Source organism: Haliotis rubra, unplaced genomic scaffold (genome assembly GCF_003918875.1).
Source record: "Haliotis rubra isolate DU_JTF1 unplaced genomic scaffold, ASM391887v1 Scf293, whole genome shotgun sequence".
NCBI classification, from domain to species: Eukaryota; Metazoa; Mollusca; class Gastropoda; order Lepetellida; family Haliotidae; genus Haliotis; species Haliotis rubra.
The window spans coordinates 1,046,530-1,074,076 of NW_025766961.1; the positions used below are offsets into that span (position 1 = coordinate 1,046,530).

The 27,547-nt window shown below is 40.3% G+C and overlaps 1 protein-coding gene across 1 annotated transcript in view; it reads left to right on the forward strand.

Annotated features, from left to right (window-relative positions):
* The window catches only part of LOC124282143 (dnaJ homolog subfamily C member 13-like), a 303,611-nt gene that overhangs the window by 101,480 nt on the left and 174,584 nt on the right, over nucleotides 1–27,547 (forward strand). Inside the window, 6 exon segments of the mRNA XM_046718113.1 lie at nucleotides 10,200–10,291; nucleotides 13,463–13,545; nucleotides 16,168–16,340; nucleotides 19,846–19,945; nucleotides 20,553–20,660; nucleotides 21,701–21,856. Coding sequence (XP_046574069.1) covers nucleotides 10,200–10,291; nucleotides 13,463–13,545; nucleotides 16,168–16,340; nucleotides 19,846–19,945; nucleotides 20,553–20,660; nucleotides 21,701–21,856 — 712 coding nt within the window.

Consider the following 27,547-nt stretch of genomic DNA (forward strand, 5'->3'; position numbering starts at 1 on the left):
CACAGAGTTGTTATTACAAACGTATATATAGTATGTACAGGAAGCCACAGAGTTGTTATTACAAACGTATATATAGTATGTACATGAAGCCACAGAGTTGTTATTACAAGCGATATATAGTATGTACATGAAGCCACAGAGTTGTTTTTACAAACGATATATAGTATGTACATGAAGCCACAGAGTGTTTTTACAAACGATATATATAGAATGTACATATGAAGCCACAGAGTTGTTTTACAAACGATATATAGTATGTACATGAAGCCACAGAGTTGTTTTTACAAACGTATATATAGTATGTACATGAAGCCACAGAGTTGTTTTTACAAACGTATATATAGTATGTACATGAAGCCACAGAGTTGTTTTTACAAACGTATATATAGTATGTACATGAAGCCACAGAGTTGTTTTTACAAACGTATATATAGTATGTACAGGAAGCCACAGAGTTGTTTTTACAAACGTATATATAGTATGTACAGGAAGCCACAGAGTTGTTTTTACAAACGTATATATAGTATGTACAGGAAGCCACAGAGTTGTTTTTACAAACGTATATATAGTATGTACATGAAGCCACAGAGTTGTTTTTACAAATGTAAAAATTTTTCTTGTCTTCTTCTTCTTGCGAACATAGTGGAACACTTGTATTTCCCTAATTGAAGCTCCCTTCAATGTAAAATCACTAATTAGTACTCACCACGAGTTACTTCCCTTTCCAAATGCGCGGGAAAGGAGGCGCCACCTCTTCCCACATGGTTCACTCTCTCCTTCTTCGCCCAGTGAGCAGGATGTGAGAGCGCCTGTGTCTCCCTACACACTATATCCTTTGATTATTCTTATTTAGTTACCTCTTTTAGTCATCTATAGAGGTTTAGCTAGTATCCTTCAACAATCATGTATTGATATTTATTCGTATTTCTGCTGTTTATTCACGGGGACGCCGTGATTGTTCAGTAGTTTACATTGATGAAAATCTGTACTGTTTGCAGGTTACGTTTTTCTGCTGCTGATCCGGATTTAATATGCCCTAGCTGTACTGCACCATGCTCATTTTCTTCATGTTGCAGTTACTGTAATAAATTGTCTAATTCTGCTTTTGACAAATATTTACTTTGCGTCTTGAGACGCGCAGCAGATAGGTCACGTAAGCAGAGTCTAGCCATGGCTGATACATCTGAACCCCTCGCCAGTCAACTGCTGTCGGACGACCCCCTCCCGTCTGGTGTTCCGCTAGAGTTACCCTCGGAGGAGAGGCGTTGGACGCAGTCCGCCGTCTCCAAGAAGCGTCCTGCATCCCCAGACATCCCGTCGTCTCAGCCAAAGACTAAGAGGGCTTCTACTTCAACACAACGCAGACTCCGCACCCCCAGGGCAGCGTCTACCTCCAAGGGGAAATCGACGAAGTCTACTAGGACTTTCTCAGCTGAGATTGTTCCCGCCGCAGAACTGGGCCTGTATGATGATCAGCCGATCATCTTACCTGATTTGCATCACAAGAAACGACCGGTGTCGGCAACAGTGACGTCAGCGCAGATCTACATGCAGCCTGATGTACCAACGCTGATGTCTGACGATCTTCCTGAGGGTCCCGTCGCTACCAACGCAGATAGGGCAGCAACTACATCTTTCGCAGTCCGTCCCAGACGACCTGGTTCTTCAGATTATGAAGATGATGGAAGACCGCTACAGACTGGAGAGACAACCAGCCCAGATCCTGAGCCTTCACGAAGGCTCCAACGTAGACGTCACCCCAGAGGGACCTCTCGTCAATGTAGCGGCTGCTACCAAGTCATCGCGAAGAACCCACCTGCGCGAAGGACATCACAGCCCATCTCTGTGAAGGACCCAGATGTTCAGCCTTCGCGAAGGCCTTCGCAAAGGACACCTACATCGTCACCTACCTCGGACTCCGATCAACACTCATGTAGAGGTTCGCGAAGGAAGATCCTCTCTTCCCCGGACTCAGACTCGGACCCCCAGCTCCAACGAAGGCCTTCGCGAAAGTCAAGTCGTCACTCCCCAGGACCAGACTCAGATGAAGCTTCGCGAAGGGCACCAGTTACAGGCTCCAAGTCATCTTCGTCTAGAAGGTCATCGAGAGATTCCCCAAGAGCTTCGCAAAGCTATCACCGTTCACCACGTAGATCTCCGCGAAGGTCACTATACAGACGCAGCTCGTCAGGCCCTTCGCCACGTCGATCTCCTCGTCATTCACCTTGTCAATCTCCTCACAGATCACCACATCGTTCGCCTCACAAGTCTTCACGGAAGTCCCCAGACAGGTCTCCGTTGACGTCACCCTGCAGAGCTGTACAAGTATACAGGTCTCCACCTCAGTCACCATCGGAAGAGCATCAACCTCTTATCAGCGATCCCGTTACAGAAGATGATGGAGGCATCATTTTCTTGGACGCAGAAATACGCTACTGGATGGTTAACAACCTGGACCTATCTTCACCTTCCAAGAACGGTAACCCGGCCCACACCTATCTCATGAGGGAGGACGACGCAGATACGATCACCCTACCTCCGATCGATCCGATAGCAGCGGTCTCACAGAATCTGGACTCAGCCTTCCATAAAGCCACTAAAGCCCAGGCGCCGCACTTACCACAGTTCAACGCCAAAAAGTTCTCAACCCATAATATGGACCCATTTTTCAAGGCACAAGAAATCGACGATAACTTCAAAGTCATCAACGATGCCAAGACTAAGAACTATAAGATAGACGACCGCAAGCTGGCTCAGATTGAAACCATGACAAGAAGAATGTTCTTCGGCCTTAACAGATCAAGAACGATTAATGAAACTCTCATCACCAGATTTCGAGGTTCTACATCAGAAGACGACAGAATGATATACTCCGCCCTCCTTATACAGAAGAAGGACCAGCAGTTTTTAACGGATCATCTAACATCAGTATCCGCAGTGCTAACTCTGGCTCGTCGTCAAGGTCTCCTCGCTTCCTGCAGTTGGGGTGAACAGTTCACATCTTCACTCTACACAGCCCCGTGGTCTACGTCATCAATCTTTGCTGGAGGAATAGATAAAGTCTCTAAAGAAGTCACCAAGGATTCAAGGGAAGTCCTTATGATAAAGTTGATGGACATCACAGAGATATTCAGGAAGATCAAAGTTTACTGGCTTACAGAAAGCACGGGACAGGAAGATGGCCGGTTCAAGAGGAGGAAAAGATTCCTTTCGTTGGCCATATGGCAACTACAGGGGAGGATCAGGAAGAGGCAGGGCACCCAGAGGCTCCCGCAACTATAAACGATGAAGGACGGGTTCGGAACGACTGGAGTCTTCCACCCCCCGCCGTTCCAGTACAACCATCACAAGTGGGTGGACGCCTTCAACTGCACTGGGAGAACTGGGGAATGCTACAGGATCCTTATGTCTCCAACATCCTACAACACGGATATTGAATCCAACTACAGGCCACGCCTCCGCTTACAGTCAACCCTCACAAGTTCGACTTTCAGGCTCAACAACTACCAAAGTTACGAGAAGCTGTTTTATCTCTCCTAACCAAGCAGGCCATAGAAGTACTGGATCAAGTAAACATCGAACCAGGCTTCTACTCCCCAGTTTTCCTAGTGCCCAAGAAAAACTCCAAGGAAAAGTTCCGACTCATCTACAACATGAGCACGTTCAACGGAGATTATCTACGCAAACCGCCAACGTTTCGCATGATACATCTACCTCAACTACGGCACCTAATTCGTCCCATGGACTACATGGCCAGTATAGATCTGCAGGATGCTTATCTACATATCCCGATACATCCCGAATCCAGGAAATACCTACGGTTTACACTAGACAGGCTTGCATTACCAATGGAAAGTACTCCCATTTGGAATATCATCGGCCCCCTGGTTATTCACAAGAGTAACGAAACCTATCGTCACTTACCTACATCATCTAGGGCTACGCAGTGCGTTCTACCTCGACGACGGGATTCAAGTAGATCAAGATCCACACCGCCTCAAACTACAGTTAAACTTCATCATCGAGCTACTAACGCAGCTAGGATGGTTAGTAAATCTACTCAAGTCGGACCTAGAACCTACGCAAAATCTGCAATTTCTAGGCATTCGATTTCTCACGACACTGAACCGTATCGTCGTACCAGAGGACCGATGGCTCAAGATCCAACAGACCATCCCACAAGCCTTACTCTCTCCGCTACCACTACGACAATGGCAGAGTCTGTTGGGTCGCCTCACGTCAGCCCAAGACATGACAGTCAGAGGCAGACTACAGTTACGTCCGTTACAGGTCCTCATCAACGCTCATCTCAACGACCTACAACTATTCAGTCTACCGAAGCACATCAGACCTCATCTACTATGGTGGACCAGGAGGTCGAATGTCTGCGAAGGCATCTATTTAACAGAGCCGGAATTCAAAACCCATCTCTATGTAGACGCGTCGCTCCAAGGTTGGGGAGCTCATCTCGCCAACCGGACGGCATCAGGGTTATGGAACCAGCAAGAGAGCAAGCTGCACATAAACATGCTAGAAATGAAAGCAGTAATCAACGCCCTACTACATTGGAGCACCATTCTACAGAATGCGCATCTAATGATTCACACCGACAACTCAACAGTGGCGTTTTATGTAAACAAACAAGGCTCAACGAGATCATTGAACCTATTGACTCTATGCTTTCAACTGTTCGATCTAATCGACAATCTCAACATACATGTCAGAGCATGTCACATTCCTGGAGCCAAGAATGTACTAGCAGACGCACTCTCTCGGCCACATCTACCGTCACCGACAGAATGGATGCTCCATACAGAAATCTTTGCACAGATTATCAAGGAAATAGGAGCTCCGCTAGTAGACCTATTCGCCACTCGCTTCAACAATCATCTAACAACATTTGTATCACCAGTCCCGGATCCACAAGCGTGGGCAACTGACGCCACTAAGCATATCCTGGGAAGGCCTCAACGCGTACGCGTTTCCGCTGCCAGCGCTAATTCCAAAGGTGTTACAGAAAATCAGACAAACTCAGAGCCTCCAACCGATTTTGGTCGCGCCCTACTGGCCAGCGAGAACGTGGTTTCCCATGCTAATTCAAGGAATTGGACAACCAATACTACAACTACCAAAGCGCTCGAATCTACTAATACATCCTCGCACCAAACAAGCGCACGGGAACCCAGAAACATTCCAACTTCACGTATGGACTGTATTAAAGTGTGTCTAAACAAGAGAGGTTATTCAGCCAGAGCGGCAAAAGCAGTCACGCTTGCTTTACGCAATTCTACGCGCAACTTGTATGACGACAAGTGGCATAGTTTTGAGACTTACGCTGTTAAAAAGGGATTTACAGCTAGGAATGCTACACATCCACAAGTGGCTGACTACCTTTGTTACCTACGACAAACTAAACGTCTAAAAGGCTCGACATTGTCAACATATCCTGCAGCTCTAAGTTCAGTGATAACTATGAGAACGGGTGTCAAGTAAACGAAAATGCCAGAGTTACTGGCCTTGCTACGTTCATTCCGATTGGAGGACCAGAAACAGAGATTTCGCGCTCCAGCATGGGATCTAAATATAGTGCTCCAACACCTCACAAGTGAGGCCTATGAACCACTGGAATCAACATCATTTGAATTTCTGACACAGAAAACATTGTTCCTGTTATCCCTAGCAACGGCAGCCAGGATGTCAGAAATTCACGCTCTAGATTATGAGAGAACACGTTTCGATGACAATCAAAACATAGTGCATATGGGACTGCGATGGGACTTTATCGCCAAGAATCAATTGCCAGGTCAACCAGACAGATTATTCCATGTCCCTGCACTTTCCTCAATTCTCGGACCTCATGATACGCTTGACCTATCATTATGCCCAATGAGAGCACTCAAAATCTATCTACAACAATCCAAAACGAGGCGACGACAACTCAAGCGGTTATTCATCCCTCTATCGACAGCGACTCAGACCGAAGTCTCTCGTACCACCATATCGATATGGATCAGAACTGTCATACTTCGTGCCTACAAGGCTGCAGGACTCGACCCTCCAAGAGCATCTAATCCCCATGAAATCAGAGCACTGGCTTCGACACTCGCTCTACACGGAAATTGCTCGTTGAATACCATCATGGAGGGCTGCTTTTGGAAATCTGACATGGTGTTTGCTAACCACTATCTGAGAGATATCACCACCGAGGACGTCTCAGGTATTCACCATTTCGGTCCCATGGTCCTCGCACAGCAGTTGACAGTCCCTTGTAGACGATGAGACATAGTTTCACGAGATTATTCTGTATATATCATACCAGTATTATCTAGCTTATAACTCTACGGAGTTTTCTGCTAATTATATACATATCTTAAGTCTACATTAGTCTTAAGCCCAGTATTGATGTTACATGTACATTGGGTCGCTTCTCCACTTGGAGTTGCTTTTATACTATGATTTTTATTATCATATTATCTAAATATTGTAGTACCCCCATCTATGGCAGCTGGTAGAACTTATGTATTATAGCAGCAGGAATTATCTTAATTACAGTGCCATTATGAAGTTCCCGTAGGGGGTTATTACATATATAAATCACTAATTATTGAAATCCAAAGTATTCTGTTTTTCCTCCTCTGTTTCTGTAGGATTCTACAAGCAAAAGAGCATGAATCAGGATAAGAAAAAATATGTAATTTTCTGAATAAAATTGATATTTTATACTTATCCGGACTCATGAGGTAAGCCCTCCCATCCTCCCCACATAACACTTTGGATTTCCCTGTAAATTCAAGTGTTGGGCTCGTTATACAGGAGAGAGGGAACCATGTGGGAAGAGGTGGCGCCTCCTTTCCCGCGCATTTGGAAAGGGAAGTAACTCGTGGTGAGTACTAATTAGTGATTTTACATTGAAGGGAGCTTCAATTAGGGAAATACAAGTGTTCCACTATGTTCACAAGAAGAAGAAGACAAGCAAAAGAGCATGAGTCAGGATAAGTATAAAATATCAATTTTATTCAGAAAATTACATTATAGTATGTACAGGAAGCCACAGAGTTGTTATTACAACAGATTGGTGAGTGGATTAAGTTAAATACATACTGTTTGTAGAACATGTTTACATAGAGTGAATGACCTTAGATGGAAGCCAGTAACGGATATACAGTGATAGAGATTAGGTGATTGAGATGTACAATAATAGAAATTAGGCAATGGGATGTACAGCATGTTTTGGTAAACACCATTGTTGGAGGGAAATTAGTTAATGCACCAAGCATTGGGAAGGAAGACACCCTGGTCCCTATTCAACTCCGGTTTGGAACGTTTGATGTGGATAGCTTCTAATCAAATTTAATCTTGAACATTGTGCATACATTTCATTTCACTGTGGATATCTTGGCTTGACGTTTCTTGGGTCATTCTGTGTATTTATGGCATCAAGGTCACATGAAAGTTCAGGCAACTGGTAGACACCTTGTACACAAAGTCATTGATAGGACATGCCATGAATTCTTCAGTTAGAGGTCGTTCTTGTTAAGCTGTTTTAGAACTTATTAACTTATTACAACTGAAAAAATGTTATTTTAACTGCCGATTCAAGGGAAAAAAATATCCCATTTACGATTCTTAAACCATATGTAGAAATGTATATTTCAAAGATAAGCTGAGCAGCTGGCTATAATTACATCAGAATATATGTTTCTTAAATCATCATGATCATTATCATCATCACCACCATCATCATCATCATCATTGTTATTGTTGTTACTTAATAAATCTTAAACTCTTTTAAAAACAGCAATTTTCGAGTGCTTCAGTAATGTTTATTACTGAAGGAATTAAACTGAGTTATTGTTACCCCCGCCGCGCGTATAGCGCGAAGCGGGGGATATAGTATTAGGCTCCGTCCGTCCGTCTGTACGTATTGGAATTGGAATATGTTAAGAACCGTTGACTGGATTCTTTTCATATTTGGTACCTAGGTTCATCACAGTAAAAGAAAGGTCCCAGTCAGATATGGTGACCTTGACCTTCATTTCAAGCTCACAAGGGGACTTTAACGTTTTACCCTTGTCAGCGAGATATCTCAAGGACCGTTCACTGGATTTTCTTCATATTCAACACCAAGCTTTATCGAGGGAAGGCACAGGGCCCAGTCGATTTTGGTGACCTTCACCTAATTGTTAAGGTCACAGCGACACTTTAAAGATTTCAGCATGTCAACCTGCATGTAAAGATTGTCAGCGAGATATCTCAAGAACCATTCACTGGACTTTCTTCATATTTGACACCAAGCTTCATCATGGGAAGGTGCAAGTTCCAGTTGATTTTGGTGACCTTCACATTATTTTCAAGGTCACGGTGACACTTGGAAGATTTCAACATCTTAAACTGCATGTTAAGATTGTCAGCGAGATATCTCAAGAACAGTTCACTGGATTTTCTTCATAGACTTCCCTTGAATGTTTTTGAATAAGCAATTTCTTTATTTCTAATTTTGCATATTTCATGCACTAACACATTCATGTCAAGGTCAAAGTGAGTCTTGAAAATATTTGTGCATTTGAACAACTACAGAGCAAGATATCAAGAGAGGTTGACTCGTCGTGTTTTTGTTTACATTTAACTTCATCTTAAATTACGACCTTCACTTTCATTACTTTTTAAATTTGATTTGATAATTAGCGGCAGGGGATTATGTCACCTTAGTGACAATGCTTGTTCATGTTTGTAGTAGTTGCCTATATGAAATCAGGGCGGTGGGGTAATCTAATGGTTAAAGCATTCACTCGTCACGCTGAAGACCCGGGTTCGATTCCCCACGGGTACAATGTATGAAGCCCATTTCTGGTGTCCCCCACCGTGATATGGCTGGAATATTGCTAAAAGCTGCATTAAACCATACTCACTCACACACTATATGAAATCCTTGGGCATGAGGCGCTATCCAGCTGTAACACATCTTTAAGTCAACAACATCCTGTGTGCAGTTCTTGGCAGTACACCAAATAACTATTTTTAAAATTTTAGTTGACTGAAAATTGATACTTTTATCATAAATGCCTTACTTTGATTTGTTGAAAGTCATGTTTGTTGCAGTTTGGCCGTAACTTGTCATTATAATGTTTTGGCGATCAAGAGCACAAAAGCCTTGTAGGTGACTTGTCAAATAGTTCCATACATGAAAATATGCAGTCAATGTTATCAGCTGTACCAGAGTTCAATGCATCATTTCATTTTTAACATTAAAACTTGTGACTAAAAGAACACAGTACTGGAATATATTATTCCTGATAAAATGATAGTTTCAGATATAATTTGGATTTATTTTTATGATGTCTGTGTGAAGCAATATATCTTGTCACAAGTAAATACTGCTGTCCGAAAACTTTTGATGCCTGAAAACGTATGATCTGATGAACGTATTTTTCTGCTCATAATACTTGAATGTTTTGTTTTAATGTAAAATGCTGACTCTTCTAGAAGGAGACATGCTCTATGCTTGTGTGCACTCTATACTCAAAATTGTTTCATTTTAAGAAGCTGAGGATGTCTAATGTTTGCAATATGGATCTTCATGATATTGACATCATGACTATTTTCTGCAAGCTATTTCCACTATGTTTTAGAAACTGTTCTCTCACCTGAACTCTCAGAGATTCTATCTGATATGTGGAGACTTATATGAAGTAAAATATTTTATCATTTAAGTATTTGTGACAGAAGCTTATGACTTGAAAACATGTGATACTCTAAGGATATAAGTAAGCAAATTTGATTTTGCACTGCTGCACATGAAAGCTAAATTTCTGATGCAGAATCATTGTTGTTACCATTATTAAAAGTCCAGTTATTATCTAAATAATCCATGGAACCTCTATATGTTTTTGATGTTAATATGTGTCTTCAAAGGGAAACAGTAGTGTAAAAATTTGAAAATTTGATTCATCACAAATTTGTTTTAATATGGGAAATATCAACCCTGTCACATTAATTTGTTGAGCCTTTTTCACTAAGACTTGGCTTGTGATTAATCCTCTGTTTTTTGTTTGTTTTTTGTTTTGCTTCTGTTATGTGAATAAACTTTCAGGTCATTCAATGACATATGAAAACCATAAGCATATCATTAAATGCATACAGGTTTGGGGGGTAATGTTTTAATATAGCACATCCCAACCAAGTCACTATGTAATGATGAGTGAGTGTACATTTGTGTTTCTAGGCCCCTTCACTGTGCCAGTAGATGAGGAGGTGGAGTCCCAGCACATGAAGCACATCCAGTCACCACCAGGTATGATCAAAGCATTTCAGGAGTAGATACCAGTGAAATCCATCTTTCTATGGCTGGAGTGTCTTTGTGCCCATGTATTCTAAAACACATTTCAACTACAGTCCACGTTCATCACATTCTGCCATGAGTATGGGAATGTCTCTATGTCAGATGTCAAGGTTGCTATCATATGAAAGATCTTGAACAACAAAATTTTAAAGTTCAATGTCCTTTAAAGGAGAATCCGAACGAAAACAAAACTTTTGATATATTGTAAAGGATATTCTAAAAGTCACCTTCCATGATTAAACTTGATCAAAAAGTTTGTAAAATAGCAATAAAAACACAAAAAACGTACTCGTATTTCCGCCTCTTACGGAAACACCTGACAGTCAATGAGCAGAGGGGGTATCACGTGACATGACGTCATATGTGCCTGTTGCTGATGGCTGCCTCTGATTTTACCTCACAACTTAACAGTGTCCATGGATTCTGAAGCAGTAAAAGGTGTTCCTGATGTCATTTCTGAAATGGATATTAGACCGTATCAATACGATCCGATTTTACATCTTGCAAGACAATCTTCCACTGAAGATGAAGAAGAAGAATCAAGCGAAACGGAGGCACCGCTTCAGTCAAAATAAATTTTAAAATATACTATATCTTTTAACAAGAATACTATTTGACAGCAAAATGTGATACAGTTCCAACCAGAAAACCCACCCCTATAAGTATATGACAAGTCCCTAAGAAATATATTTTTTGCAATGTGAATGCAGTTCCTTTTGTGTCAAATAACGTAGCAAGTCTCCACACCTCAGCCTGGTCGAGCAGAGATAATAATCGCGACGCAGATAAGTTATTCCCCGAAAACAGGTGAATTATAAAATACTTGTCAGGACAATGTATGTTTCCCCAGTGTTTGGTTATGGAAATAGTTATGGTACTCGGCCATAGCCTTAGAATGGCATCTTGTCAGCCAATGTGAACACAGAATAACTTTCACGGCACACACTACTGACAAATAGCGAGTCTGATGCCGACGTGTGTAATTGGACAAAATGGAAGACAATGAAAGCAACAAGTACTTCATGATTTGCCGTTGTATTGGCAATGTTTCAGGTAGTCTGCAGCATTTAGGGCTCCAAACAGAAAAGAACGTCATAGCGAAACATTTTAAAGCTCATGTGAAATCTCTTACTGATTTTGATATCTATCTCATGGGTACCAGTGGAACTGCACCAGCTACAAAATGCCCCAGCAAATTTGGTCATTCATTCTAATTTGGTCAAATTTATTTTAAATGATTAAATATATGCCGTAAATGCATAGTTTGGTCAACTTTGATATTATGTTCTTCATATAAAAGTTATTAAGAAGTAATATTTCTGATAAATGTTCCATCAGTAAACTCATAACTATGTATATACTTTTATATGAAGAACATAATATCAAAGTTGACAAAACTATGCATTTATGGCCTATATTTAATCATTTTAAATAAATTGGGGCATTTTAACTACCCCCCTGGGGCAATTTGACCAAAACTCCGGGGCTATTTGATGAAATTTGCTGGGGTAATTTGCAGCGGGGGCAATTCGACTGGCAATCGTACTTGATTTAATTTATGTTAAAAATAGCACTGACAGTCAGCTGTAACAGGGAATGATGGAGTATTAATGAATCTCGTGGGTAATTTTTCCTTCTTCAGCCTAGCTTTGGGATTTGTATGCCCCATGTGTGCTTGTCTCTTTCATATATGTCCGACTCGGAATGATCGGACCATTTCTCCCGCCTAAGTCTATCTCTTTATTTGGAAAATGGAAGAAATGGTGGCTTTCCATTGTTCGATGATTCCGTGCATCACCAGGCAACATAATACACCATCGTACCATTTACAAAAATGACAGAAACAACACGATATGTACTACTGTAGCGCTTGGTCTTTGGCAATATGGCGGACTCCAGGCACATTTGACGTCACGAGCGGAAAGGTCACGTGGGTTCCAGTGAAATATGCATAATGGCCAAAGCTGAGATTTACAGAAACTGTTTTCGCTATTAAAACATAATTATGCATAATTTTTAATTGAAAATTTGGGAATATGTTTCTGATGACTGTATCTTTCACCCAGCAAATTATTGCAATTGACTCGTATTCTCCTTTAAGCTCTTACTTATGAGATTTCTGGAAACTGCCAGTACTTTATATGGTAAATATGTATCAAGTATTTTCTGAATTCTGTTTGTAATTGCTTAGTGTAATCTGGTAATAGAGGTGCTATAAATAACATGGTTTCCTGCTGTATTGACCATTTCTGAAATCTATTATTGTTGTTTATGTATGCAGATTATGACTTTCCAAGTAGTGTAACCATCCTTATCTCATATATTATGCTTTTCTTGAGCCAAATCGCTGAAGTGCATATTTATAATGATGATGAAATATGCCTCCTCACTCCTAAATTTGGAAGACAAATATGACATGATTATGTTAGAAGTTGATCTTCATCTCGCCCATAATCACGCAGACTCGTTGAAGTGAGGTTATTGTACCATAACCAACTACTGAGAGTCCATGCCCCCTGATATGATACTGTTAAGTTTACCACCTATTCTTAACATATGGATCAACCATAGACAAGCAGTAATCAAATTCCATGCGCGTCTTAAAATCCACAAAATCTTTGAATAAAAAGGAGGTGGTACCCCGTTCATCTACATCAAGAGGATTGAAGAGTTCCCAGGAGTTAAAATGAACAGTACATATGAATCCAAATCCATAGACACAATTCCCTCCCAACCATCCCCACGCTCCACTAATTTTGGCAATGAGTTGAAAATGGAGAGAGTGAAGAGGCATAGCCACTGGGTTGCTGGTGCGCATGTGCAGGAGGTGCCGGAAACAGGGTCCACTCAGGGATGACTTTTACATGACTGCCATAGACTTATTAGCATGTCATGTAACCAGATTTGTCTTGCTGAAACACACTTTAAACAAATGCACACATTAATTGAATGAGGTCACATGGGTGCATGTTGCTGTATTGCTCTCAGATCCTACTATTCTCCTTTTGTTAGGGTTTCTGGAGCTTAATTTCCTAGTCAATACCTGATAACCAAGATCACTGAATACTCAAGTAGGAGTTTTTATGTGTAACATATTGTGAGTTTCTTCATTGCATGTTACAGTTGGGATGACATATGAGGAGGCTGTGGCTCGCTTCAATGCCAACATCTCCTACAGTGGACTGCTGCATGCGGTGACACAAGATGTAAGTTTGTAGCAGTTTGTTAGAGGGAACACAGTTCATTGTCCTCCAGTGAGTATGTCAGGGTCATGGTTGTTAGGATCTGTTATTTGGACATGAATGACTGCCTCATGTTTCTGCTGAAACGTACATGCTCTTGTTTTTTTTAAGCCACCATGTGTTGAGACTTATCTGGCTATCTTTGGTAAACCCCTCAAACTGAAAATTTGTGCTAAAATGATTGCTGTCTTGAGAGGAATACTGTATAGCTGTTAACTAGGGGAGATAACTCTCACGGATAGCATTTGGCAGACCAAAATGAAGAAAACAACACAATCTTTGGACTTAAAACATATCAATATCAACCTGTGGATTCAGAAAACAAGATTCATGAAAAAAGGAAATCAAGGTTAGAGTTAGTGTTTTAAGAATAATTGACACTGTTGATAATGTTACAATATCCATGGTCTTGTGTGAATTAAAGTTCACGCATTGTTTACAAACATCTCATTGCAGCTTTTAAAACAATGTTCCATTGTTTATCTTTTCAAAGGGTATGATTATATAGTTGAAACCAGGTCATCACAATATATCACAGAACTCAAATAAAAATATACATTTTCATTCTTGATTAGCATTACCAAGTGGGATTTAACACAAATGAGATTGACCCAGATATATTCATGACTGATTCTGTCCTCTCAATCAAGTTGACAAGAATAACATTTAGCCTCTTGTAGCAGCCGCATTTTTCAGACTTTATGAGCAAGAGTGCCTTGGTGCTATCTTCACACAATACCAAGTATGTAATAAGTTGAGTTACAGCTCTATACCACATTTCAAATTAATATATTTCTTGTCATAAAACTGGTCCTGTTGTTTTGGCCTAACTGTCCTGACCCATCTCCAGAAGTAGTAGCTGTGCAAAGGACCTGTAGTGAGGATATTGAAGATAAGAACTTACTTGCACCAGGGATAATCTACATTAGGGATAGGTTACCTGCTTGCTTTCTCTACCATTTGTACTAATTAGTATGTGCCTCATCATGCTCCAACACACACAGAGACTTGGTTCGTTCCCAGCGTAACTTCAGTTGTGTGGAACAGTACTTCAGCCAGTTTATAATATCAGTCGGAAACTGTCGGCAACTATCGGAATAATACTTGGTAGGTTACACTTTATATGTAGTTGCAAGTAACAGAGCACAAATTGGAGCCCTGTCAGATGTTCTTTTTGCAAGCATAAGATATATTATCAATATGATCATGCATGTTTCCTTAAATATTTACGCAGATGTGTACAGTGCTATTATGATATATGTTTGAATTGATCTGTTACGCAATTAAAATGTCTCACTATGTTTCAATGCTTTTCTGTTTAGGTTGAATGCTTATGAGTTCCCCTTGCCCCTCTCTCAATTTCTAAATTATCTTCCAAATTTTACAATGAATGAATGAATAGCAAGAATTAAGAGCATGAATTATATGTGAATGAATGTAAGAAATAAAGAAAAAGAACCAAAGAAAGAAATTCATATGTGAATGAATGAAAGAATAAATAATACACCCCGGCCAACCCTCCCCAAACATTTTAAAGAGCACAAAACTATCACTAGAACACATGTGTTAACATCAGTTGTCAATTTTTAAATCTACTTTGAGACACTATTTACATTAGTAATTTAGCCTTCAGATATCTTCCTGCATGTGTGGGATGGCATGGACATTGACAGAATGTTAATTGACACTGTCACACACCCCTCAAATACAGCAAGTTTAAACCTATCACAAAGCCTTGTAAAGACCTTTCCAGTTTTGTCAAATACTAAGATCAACAAGAAAGAAAGAAGTTTTAGAACTAACACTCAAGCATCACAGGCATCAATGGTGGATCAGAACAGATCGCCGATATGTCATATTTCTAACACACATCAAATACACCCTAACAATTTTTCTAAAATTATAATACCTTTCTACTGAAGGGATATTCCCCCTCATAAAAATTAAAGGTGTATGTGAAAGAATGTTTTTAGAATAATAACTGGAAACACTCAAACATCGCCCTATAGTATTTCAGGGGCGGATCAGATCAGATCGGTGATATGTCATGTTTTTCAAATACACCCTAACAAATTTTTTTAAATTATGAAACTATCACTAATTCTTGCGAACACCTTTCAACAAAAAGTAAATTTCCCTTCTAAAAATTGAACGAATATATGAAAGAAGATTTTATCAATAGAATTTAGTCTTTCTTCACTGTGTACCAAGAATGGAAGCCAGTGAGCTACAACATGCCAACTTGAAACTTTACTACAAATCTACTGTACTAATACTGACACGAATAATAATTATTTGACTTAAAATGAAGTGACAGAATTAGTGACATAATTATCTTCTACATGTAGGTTTTAAGTTGTCACAACACTCAGCAAATGTACTCAGCTCTTGAAAATAAATCAGGCTCAATCATAAAAATTAAGCTTCCGCCATTTTGGTTAAACTGGTCATGTGATGAGTCGAGGCATACCCTAAGAGGCCTTTTGAGGAGAGACCACTCCCCGTCTTCTATTCTCCCTGCTTACTCTCTTAAATATGACTTCCACATTAACAGCTGTGATGACAGACCATACGTTTGTTTGACAGGGTCTGTTTGCTCAAAACAAGGAGAAGCTCATCAATGTTACACTTTCCAAGCTGCTCGAAAGGGAAGGAGAACAATCAATTGTCCCTGCCCTCGCTTTGGAGGCTCAGTTTCATGCCCTACGCAGACTCGTTGCTTCAAAAGCAGGATTTGTGGCCTTCACAGCACTGCCAGGGTAAGAACTGTTTCATCAACAAAGGGAACTTTATTTGGATCCATTTTGTGTTGAACTACTAAGGTAGAATATACGTTCAGGTGATTTGTCAGGTTGTGGAAAGTAAGTAAGGATGGGGAAAAAGTAACAATGGGGAAAAAGTAACAATGGGGAAAAATGTTTTCCTTCATGCTAACCACTGTTCAGCCATGTAATACCAGGGATAAGAGTTACATGACACTGAACAATCACAAGCTAGTGTTAGATAACATACTGTAGTACTTGACTATCCCAATGTTTGTTTTCTGTCATTTCATACACAGCAAAACATTTTGAATACAAAGTATAGTGATACGTGATATTTAAATAGATGCCAGCACTGTTGTTGAACTTGTTGTTGAGACAATTGATGCTAGCTGATATAAGGGAGTAAGTAATAGATAAAGGATGAGTGTCAGCGTAAGTGAGTTTAGTTTTACGCCGCACTCAGCAATATTCCAGCTATATGGTGGCGGTCTGTAAATAATCAGATCTGAACCAGACAATCAAGGGATCAACAGCATGAACATTTGGGAGATGATGACATGTGTCAACCCAGTCAGCGAGCCTGGCCACCCGATCCTGTTAGTCACCTCAAAAGCAGTGTAGGAAAGATGTAGAAAATCTAGCCTGTCCACAGGACTGGCTGGTCAAATTTTTTACCAGTCCTGCCAAAATCTAGCCTGTCCTCCAAATATAAATAAAACACCATTTCAAGACTTAAAACTGGTTTGTTTTATTTTAAGCTATAATTTAATATGCACACACAGAGCTTGGACTGTTAAATCTCTCCTAGTGGAATCATCTGGTTACAACATGAGAGAACTAGTCTTCAGACAAGTCATCAACATCTCCATCAAGATCTGAAAAGTCAGAGTCATAGTCTGAATCTGCATCCTTGCCAGTTGCACATTCAACATTGACTAAAATAAGAATAAATTCGCTCAGTCATAGCAGCAGACCGACGGATGAGGGTCGCGCAATATTGGTTTGAAATTGGGGGAAACAAGAAACACGTTTTCCTATTTGTTGATTCTGTGACAACCGGCCAATCACGCACTTCCTTACTAAACTCGTTTCAAGAAGCTAAGGGAGAGAACTCTGTTCTTATAGCAAACATATCCCATCGATTTCATTTGCGATAATTTTATCTGTTTGATTATTGTCCCCAGCCGCAGCGAGGAACGGGGGACTATGTATTCAGCTACGTCCGTCCGTCTGTCCGTACGTACGTCCCGATTCTTGTTAACGCGATATCTCATGAACTGGTGTACCCAATGTCTTCAAATTTGGTGGATTACTCAGACACCAGTCGATTTGCGTGACCTTGACCTTATTTTCAAGGTCACCACGACACTGACCACTTTTCCAACTCTTGTTCACGCGATATCTCATGAACTGGTGTACCCAATGTCTTCAAATTTGGTGTCAGCCTACATTGGGGGATTACGCAGAAACCAGTCGATTTGCGTGACCTTGACCTTATTTTCAAGGTCACCACGACACTTTGACCACTTTTCCAACTCTTGTTCACGCGATATCTCATGAACTGGTGTACCCAATGTCTTCAAATTTGGTGTCAGCCTACATTGGGGGATTACGCAGACACCAGTCGATTTGCGTGACCTTGACCTTATTTTCAAGGTCACCACGACACTTTGACCACTTTTCCAACTCTTGTTAACGCGATATCTCATCAACTAGTGTACCCAATGTCTTCAAATTTGGTGTCAGCCTACATTAGGGGATTACGCAGACACCAGTCGATTTGCGTGACCTTGACCTTATCTTCAAGGTCACCATGACACTTTGCACGCTTTTAACTCTTGTTAACGCGATATTTCATGGACTGTTGTACCGAATGTCTTCAAAGTTAGTGACAGCCTACATTGGAGTATTACACAGACACCAGTTTATTTAGGTGACCATGACCTTATTTTCAAGGTCACCAGGACACTTTGAACACTTTTCAAACTCTTCTTAACATTGCATCTTATGGACTGTTGTACCCAATGTCTTCAAAGTTAGTGACAGCCTACATTGGAGTATTACACAGACACCAGTTTATTTAGGTGACCATGACCTTATTTTCAAGGTCACCAGGACACTTTGAACACTTTTCAAACTCTTCTTAACATTGCATCTTATGGACTGTTGTACCCAATGTCTTCAAATTTGGTGACAGCATACATTGGGGGATTAACCAGACCCCAGTTGATTTTGGGTGACTTTGACCTTATCTTCAAGGTCACCACGACACTTTTCACACTTTTAACTCTTGTTAACGCGATATCTCATGAAATGTTGTACCCAATGTCTTCAAATTTGGTGACAGCATACATTGGAGTATTACACAGACAACAGTTTATTTGGGTGACCTTGACCTTATCTTCAAGGTCACCACGATACTTTGACTGCTTTTTAAAGCGGATATCTCATAAAACATTGCACCCAATGTTTCAAGTATGTTGACAGCCTACATTGGGTGATTATGCAGACACCAGTCATTTCAGGCATCTTGTATGTGACCCAAAAATAAAACGTAGTAAATATAGATATTCCATTCTTTAGCGGCGGGGGACATTGCCATATCAGTGGCAAACACTTGTTCTAGTATCTTTTGGCAGTAAATATTCAAAAAGGTTATAATATAATAATGATTATGTCATTGGTTTGCTAAAACTGACCCGACATGAGGACGGACCAGATGTTTTTTTAACCCGTCCTCCACAAAATTCACCCGTCTCGGACGTTGGGACAGGCTATCTTTCCTACACTGTCATAAGACAAGCATGAGTTACTGAAGATCAATATTCTAACCTGGATCTTCACGGGTGAATGTCAGTGCTTCAGCGGGATGAAAACATACTGTCATGAGAACAGACAACTTTGTCTTGTATTGGCACTCCTCCGCTTCCCAAGAACAACAGCAATACTCAAGTATTGAGAGGTGCTACCACTAATTATGCCTGTTATGAATTCATTATCTGAGCATGAAATGAATGATGACAAACATACAGGCATGGCATTATACCTTGTAACATGGATTAGCAATTGTTGTATTATATGCAATTTAGTTGCATGGTAAATCAAAGTTTTTGATGTTTTGACTGAATTTATTTGTTGGAAAAATAGAGGAAAAATAATCTGACACATATGTGCTGTATACTAAAGTACATAATTGTATATACACAGCAGAGGATGTGGTCTCTCTTTCACATTTTCTTTTGTGTACCGAGCATTACCTGTAAACCATTCAATAACTGTATCTGCCTTTCCTTGAAGACCAATTTGTAGCCGTGGGAATGCACCTGATAAAACAACAAATTTGCTAAGGCAAAATGGCAATGAGTTTCAATATCTTTCACATTGTCTAATTGTTTTGTAAGCTTCCAGTCATTAGTTACTGACCAAGGGTCAAAATGTACTGTATGTTTTCAAAGTTTCTAGGTATCTTGATATTTATGATAATGTGGTCTCTTCATAGGATGAGGGAGAAAGTTGGTCTGAAGATAGTGAAAGCTCTAAAGAGGAATGACAATGGAGTTACTCATGCCGCACTGGACATGTTGTGTGCTCTCATGCAGGTCAGTACAAACTGTGAGCCAGAAATCAAGTCAATGTGGTCTACCTTTACATAACATATTTGTGCAATATATTATTAATACAATGTATACTGAAAATTCACATTCAAATTATAGGGAAATGATGTTATGAAACTGGAAATGCATCTATATTTGGTCACTTTGTTATTATGTAGCACAGTCATGGGGCCTTCCTTCTTAAAGTTCTTTGAGGCAACAGGCAATGCATGAAATCCTCTGTTCAATTCCACAGTGATACTTGCCAAAGTGACTTTATAGGTTTGCTAATTTTTGACATAACAAACGCAAACAATAGTTATCATTGTTATTAATTCTAAGAAAACTACTTTTACATCATTGTCCTAATCCTGTATATTGTTATGAGGATTTCTGTTTATTTGAGACATTTCTTATTTCTTGTATGTAGTCATCTTTAATTTTGTGATTACGAGAATATAGTCATTTAGGCCACAGAACTTAGTGGGTTTATTCTGGGTTAGTTGTGTGTTATCTCATACCACTAACAGTGTTGTCCCAGAAATCACTGAACCCTGTTGTTGTAGGGATTCATTGAATATCCTGTATTAACACATATTTTGTAATTTTTAAGCCAATGCATGACAACTATGATTTGCGACAAGAGCAGCTTAACAAGAAAGCATTGCTGTCCTCAAGGAAGTTTCTCCAGGAGCTCCTAGAGCTCTTTAACCAACATGTGGTAGGTTGCTGAATACACTTTCACTTTGTGTGTGATCTTTCTGTTTCTTGCAATATGATTGCATTTTGGGACAATTTCTTTTGCATTGTTGTCCCAATAGTGTAAACAAAATAAGATCGACTATATTCACTACGACAATGCAATGCAAAGTCTTCCGACTGCTACATTTATCGTAAATCTTAAGTTTGTGCTTTTAGTTTTTAACTACACTCATCATCCACTTTCATAAGCTGTTATAGGTGAAGATCATTGCAACCTGCAATCATAGTTTACCAGTGTGTGTTGGGGGTCTTTCATATTAGTTTCTCCATTTAGACCAAGAAAAACTGAAACTTTGGCTGAACGGTATTAACTATACATGCTTCTGTACATCTGCATAGTGGGTAAATGTCACTGACAACGATTGGAAGCACATACATTCTGTAGTTAAAAAAATTGATTATAGCTGAGCAGAATCTGTCTGTATATCATAATTTGGAACCAAATGAAAGATGTATGTTGCCAGCCAGAGGATTTATGGCTATGATGTAATAGAGGTAGTGTTCTTAGAATTACTAATGGTATTATGTTAGTCGTTTTTTGTACAAATTTCTAGTCAATGCATATGCTTGTCACCAGCACAAAGTTAATATGTCTTCAACTATTACTTCAAAATTCATGTGAGCCACAGAACCTCTTGTTTGAAGAAAATATTACTGTTGTCTTTTTGCTTACAAATCTGGGGAATTGTTGGATCTTAAAAGTTGTATTTATTGAGGTGAAGGTAAGCAGTGGCTTTGTACTGCAAGTACATAAACACTTAAAGTTTTGGAGAAGTGATATTTAAGGGACCTTTCTTTGTGCATGTACTTGCAAACATATATATTTTGGTTTGTTTCAGATTATCATGTTTAATTGTCTTTGTGCTCTATTTGAAATTCAAGTTCTATTCAGTTACTGTGACTTGAGAAGAGATTGTGCTTTTTGTTGTTACGTCCAAGAAGATGTTTGTAGTAGAAAATTAGTATAGTATGTCATCCTATAATAATATTGCCACTTAGGTCCACAGCACTGGAGCCCTTGTGATATCAGCCATGCTAGACTTCCTCACCTTTGCACTCTGTGCACCATACAGCGAGACTACAGATGGTGGCCATTTTGATGTCCTTTTGGAGATGGTTGCAGCTAATGGCAGAATTGTCTTTAAACTGTTCCAGGTAGGTGCCCAGAGCAAAGTAGGTAAATAAAGTTCAATCCAATTGTTCCTTTCTGACCCTTTTCTGTCTATTATTCTTCATTTCCAGACGGATGTTTAATTCGGCTATTTCTATATCCTGACACAACATTTTGTAACGTCCTTTTTCTCTTTTCTGGTACCCTTTGTCTTGGTTCCCAGTCTGAGTTATCTGTCCCTGGTCTCTCACTGTACAGGGCTTGATTTAGTGTTTTGTTACTTGCACTCGTGCAACCCAATATTACAAAGTGCAACCTAGTTATTAGTCTAACTTGCACCAGGTGCAAGTCAATTTTTGAGACTTCAGCTGGAAAACAGAATGATGAGGAACTGACTTGGAAGAGTGGCTCTGATGACTGTATGAGCAGTGACTGAAGGACTTACTGTTCATGAAATTTTAGGAAGTAAACTAATCTTGTCAGTCCCAGATTTCTTTTGTTATAATGTTCTAAACTATCATTACCAAAATTCAAACATCATATTTTATACAAGATTTTATATTGAGCAGCAGGTGCAACCTGATTTTGGCTGATGCAACAAGGTTTCTATCTAAGGTTGCACTGGGTGCAAGTAGGTTTCATTTCTTTAAATTGATCCCTGCTTTAGTTCTCATTGCACAAGAGTATATTGATTCAGTAAACATAATCTGCTTTCAAAGTGCTGGACTGTGAATGTTGGTTCAAACAGAAAACCAAATATTGTAAGAAAATACTGCATATGACCGTCTATAAGCGGAATTTTGAGGACCAAAAAAAGCAGTCTGTAGAAGGGGGTTGTCTTATCTATGGGTTACGCTTTTGTCAAACTTTTTTCCAGGGGTAAGAAAACAACATCGTATCACTTCGCGTGAACAAACAACAGAAGACGACTTTGTCAGTAGAGACGTCAAATTTGCAATTAAACATCACTAGACAAGATTATTTACCTTTTAAGTTCTAAGTTGTTTTTGCTGGGCATTGTATTATTTGCAGGGATTAAGATTACCGTGTGTATCTGAGCCGGAAATAGCAATCAGCTGCGATCAAGTTCAAACATGCACAGATAATATAACGGGACAAATTCTGACGCAGTCATCAATAAAATATAATACAGAATACTATTTTTTAACCCAAAGAAATATATCCTAGCATTGTGAAATTTTAGTTACAGTTTTTGCTCTATAAATTAATTAAGATTAAGATTACCGTGTGTATTTGAGCCGGAAATAGCAATCAGCTGTGCACACGTTTCCAGGCGATCAAGTTCAAACATGCACAATAATATAACGGGACGAATTCTGATGCAGTCGTCACTAAAATATAATACAGAGTACTATTATTTAACCCAAAGAAATATAACCTAGCATTGTGTAATTTTAATTACAGTTTTTATGTAAAATATATATAATCAACACTAAGGTTATACGGACCCTCATGAACGTGGTAAGCAGAAGTTGTACACTCATGGAATGGGGTAAAATAAGGAAGCCATTTAAATTCACACATTTTTCCCGATGTTACTGTAAACTAGCAGTCAATGGAAAACGAGGCAGTAATCAGTTGGTGATTGTTGAATGGGGTAAAATAAGCAAGCCAGTTTGTTGCTACAATAAATATGATATTTAGCAAAACAAAATATATTATCCATTTTCTGTCAACTACACTTCATTTCGATGGCGTGAGTAGGCGCAATATGATTGTGAATTCTTTGAATAATGTGGACCAAAGTTATAATTATTGGTAACTGCCAGTTGTCTGTGGTCTGTGTTTGCCGCGATTAGGACCCCATCGCGGGGGATCGACGTATGCACGAAACATACCATTTTGACACTGATTTTAAGGGTCAAGTTTGGGGGTCGTCTTATCCATGGGGTCGTCTTATAGACGGTCATATACGGTATGTCAACAGGTTAGCTCTCTACAGTTGGGGTGAGCTACCATAGATAAGTTAAAGGGAAACAAAACTGCAACTTTCAGTCAGCAGGCACCAACAAGCTACAGACCAGCAAGTGAGTGCCCCTTAGAAAACCAGGGGAATCCTCATGAATTCTCAAAATTGTTCAGATTATGCTTACGAAAACCTTTCAACTTGCAAATTAATGCATTCAAAACAGTGATGATTCTTACTTTTTCAAGCAAACAGCAAACAATACAATTACTACTCCCATCTTATCATCCATGTTTTATTGTAGAAGCCCTAGACTTGTGTATTTGTCAAAACAAGTCACCCCTGAATATGAATACATAAGTTCACCCCTGCCTGGAATGGCAAAGGATTTACTGATAATACGTTGATTAATCGCTTGTATCTTTTACATACGGCTTTGTCAAAAGTTTTTATGTATGAAGGTTTACTAAGAAGATCAGAATTCCCCAACATCTAGGTGCCCGTGTTAAAACAACACACTTTGTTCAAAGGATTAGTAGATAATATGTTGATTGATTGTTCATTGTCGTGTTACTAAGATGAATGGATATCGTGATCATTACAGCGGCTTTTTCAGCTGACCAATGATACATGCTGACAAATGATAAATGCTGATACATGCTGACCAATGATAAATGCTGACAAATGATAAATGCTGACCAATGATACATGCTGACCAGTGATACATGCTGACCAATGATACATGCTGACCAGTGATACATGCTGACCAATGATACATGCTGATACATGCTGACCAATGATAAATGCTGACCAATGATACATGCTGACCAATGATACATGCTGACCAATGTGAAACAGTAGTCATGAGAGACAAACAATGAAGGATATCTATTTCTCCCACAACACTGCACATATTTTTGACTATGTATTCAGCGGCGTCCGTCCCGATTCTTGTTAACGCGAAATCTCATGAACTGTTGTACCCAATGTCTTCAGATTTGGTGACAGCCTACATTAGGAGATTACCCAGACACCAGTCGATTTGGGTGACCTTGACCTTATCTTCAAGGTCACCACGACACTTTTACCACTTTTCAACTCTTGTTCACGCGATATCTCATGAACTGGTGTACCCATTGTCTTGAAATTTGGTGACAGCCTACATTAGGGAATTATAGGCGTAAACATTCCCTCTGGATTATGGTTGCCTTTTTCCTGTGGATTCCACGGACACATACAGAATGGAAATGAAATTTTTTAACTAAGTCATAGCTATCCCTAGTGGTATGCTTAAAAGAGTTATGCAGTTATCTCCCTTGGCTGTGACGTCACAACGTAGTTGTTGAAAACCTCTCATAATTTTTCTGTATGGACAACACAGAAGACGTGTTTACAGAGTGGAAGTGTTTTCAAAATTTTCTTCAAATTTTCCAAGAACTACAAGACTCCCGGTCATTAGTGTCGCATTGGTTGATGTTTCTGACCATCGCATTCTATATTTTGTACATATTGCTTGCGTTTTATTCTACTATATTGAACTCTACTTTTCCCACTAAAAAGTATATGTCACAAGCGCGTATCTGCACGTGTTTTGTCTGTGCCTCGTGCTTCACGGGTCCTCCCTGCTCTATTTATAATGATGTTCATTGTGTCTATAACTTTCCCTGTAGTCCGTGTTCCCCGTGGCGTTTCGACCCATGGCTACAGATACTCAGTCTGTTGATCTGTCGGCGTCCACGGGACAAACACAGACACAGCTGGCTATCCACCTCTCCCTGCTCTTTTTATAACGATGTTGGTTGTGTCTATAACTTTCCATGTAGTCCGTGTTCCCCATGGCGTTTCGACCCATGGCCACGGCTACTCAGTCAGTTGACCTGTCGGCGTCCACGGGACAAACACAGACACAGCTGGCTATCCATCCAACCGTCCCAGACGAGACCACGGGTCGAGGTCTGTCGGACTGGTTCATACTGGCGTCAGGTATGGTTCCATGGCTTCGGACCTTCCCGTCCCGCCACCCCCCTATGCTGGGGACCCACGGGATCCCTCAGCCAAACGGATCTTCCGGCCACGCCATAGCCACGGCTGGTCGGTGGGCTGGCGTCACGGGATACGTCCCGGATCAGCCTGACACGGATGTCGACGAGGTCGACGGACGGCAACCTTTTTTTTTGCCTGCATGGTGGGATTGTAGCCGCTACAGCTCAACGGCAGCAGCAGTGGTTCGGGCACGCCCGGGTCGTAAGCCGTACAACTCGTATAACGCCGGCAAGAGCCATAGTCTAGAGTCTACATTTTGTAGACAGTTGAGATGCTTTATAGTCTGTACCCGGGAAGTCGAGTATCAACCATTGAGTGAGCGAATTAAGTTTTCACGCCTCACTGAGCAATATTCCAGTTTATGGCGGCGACCTGTAATTCATCAAGTCTGGACCAGACATTCCAGTGATCAACTGGAGCTTCGATCTATGCACTTGGTGAGGTGTGGTGACATTGTAGGTCACATCCATTTTTTGTATCAGTCAACCAATCATAATCTCTTGTTTTAATTCTAGCTAAATAGTTTGAAAAAATCAAATGTTTGACAGCAGGTGAGGTGAAGTGAGGTGAAATTGGGTTTAACGTAGTATTTGAGAATATTTCGCTCTTATGACGATGTGCATGCGTGTGTATGTGTATGTGCGGCTGCTTGTACTAGCCCAGACTTCAGCTGGGTTTATAGTGCAAGCCCACTGAGATACCATACTGCAGTGAAGCATGAATTCCCCACTCGGACACATTATACTGACTCCGAGGTGCCCAGTCCTTGTTGTACCCATTAATGCCGAGCCCCAGGCAGGGACGAACAAGTACCATATTTTAACGTCTTTTCGTATGACGCGGTCTGGTATCGAACCCGCGACCTTCCGCTCTAACCACTACACTATGGAGGTGGTTTCTACGCACTTGGGATACGGTGACATATTATGTTCCCCACGTCAGCAAGCCTCACCACCCAATCCTATTGGTCACCTTTTACGACAAGTCGACGGGTCTCACGTGCCATCTCTTTGCCATCCTTGTCTGGTTAATGGCATTTGCAATTCTCACCTTAACTCCTGGTATAAGGGACTCGGGGGGGTTGTCGATCTCGTCTCCACTCGACAATCTGTTACGCTTGGCATTGTGTAAGGTAGCTATAGATTTTCATCATCGGAGCTTCTTACTTTGCCTACTACTTTCCTCTTAACCAGTTACATTGCTACTGGGCCTTTAGTTCAGATAATCTAACTTGGTTTCTATGCGCGCTGACTGCTCAGTGCTGCTTATAAACCTGACCTGTCTTACTTCGTTTTGTTTGTCGTTATTTAACTATCAACATTTGCTGTTTTAATGGAAGTTCCAAACTGACGTTGACTCACAAAACATGTCCATGACTCCTTCTCATCTGACACTAGAGAGTCATTATGACTCCTAATGTTTTATGCCTACGACAAACTCTGGGTCAGGGAGTTGTCGCTCTCGTCTCCACTGGACAATCTGTTCCACTTGGCGTGGTACAAATGGATATATATTTTTTTATCATCTGAGTCTATTACTTTGTCTACTACTTTGGGTATTCAAACGTTCCATTGGAATCTACCTACGGCCATGGCTTCCAAACAACCCGGTACAGTTGTTTAAAGTACTCTGTATCACATACCAGAGTCTTAATGGCATAGCACCAGAATATCTAATCGTTTAAGTGACTTGCCCCTTCAACCACCCAGATTACTGCGATCTGGAAGAAGTCTTATTGAATATTCCTTCTTACAGACTGCCTTGA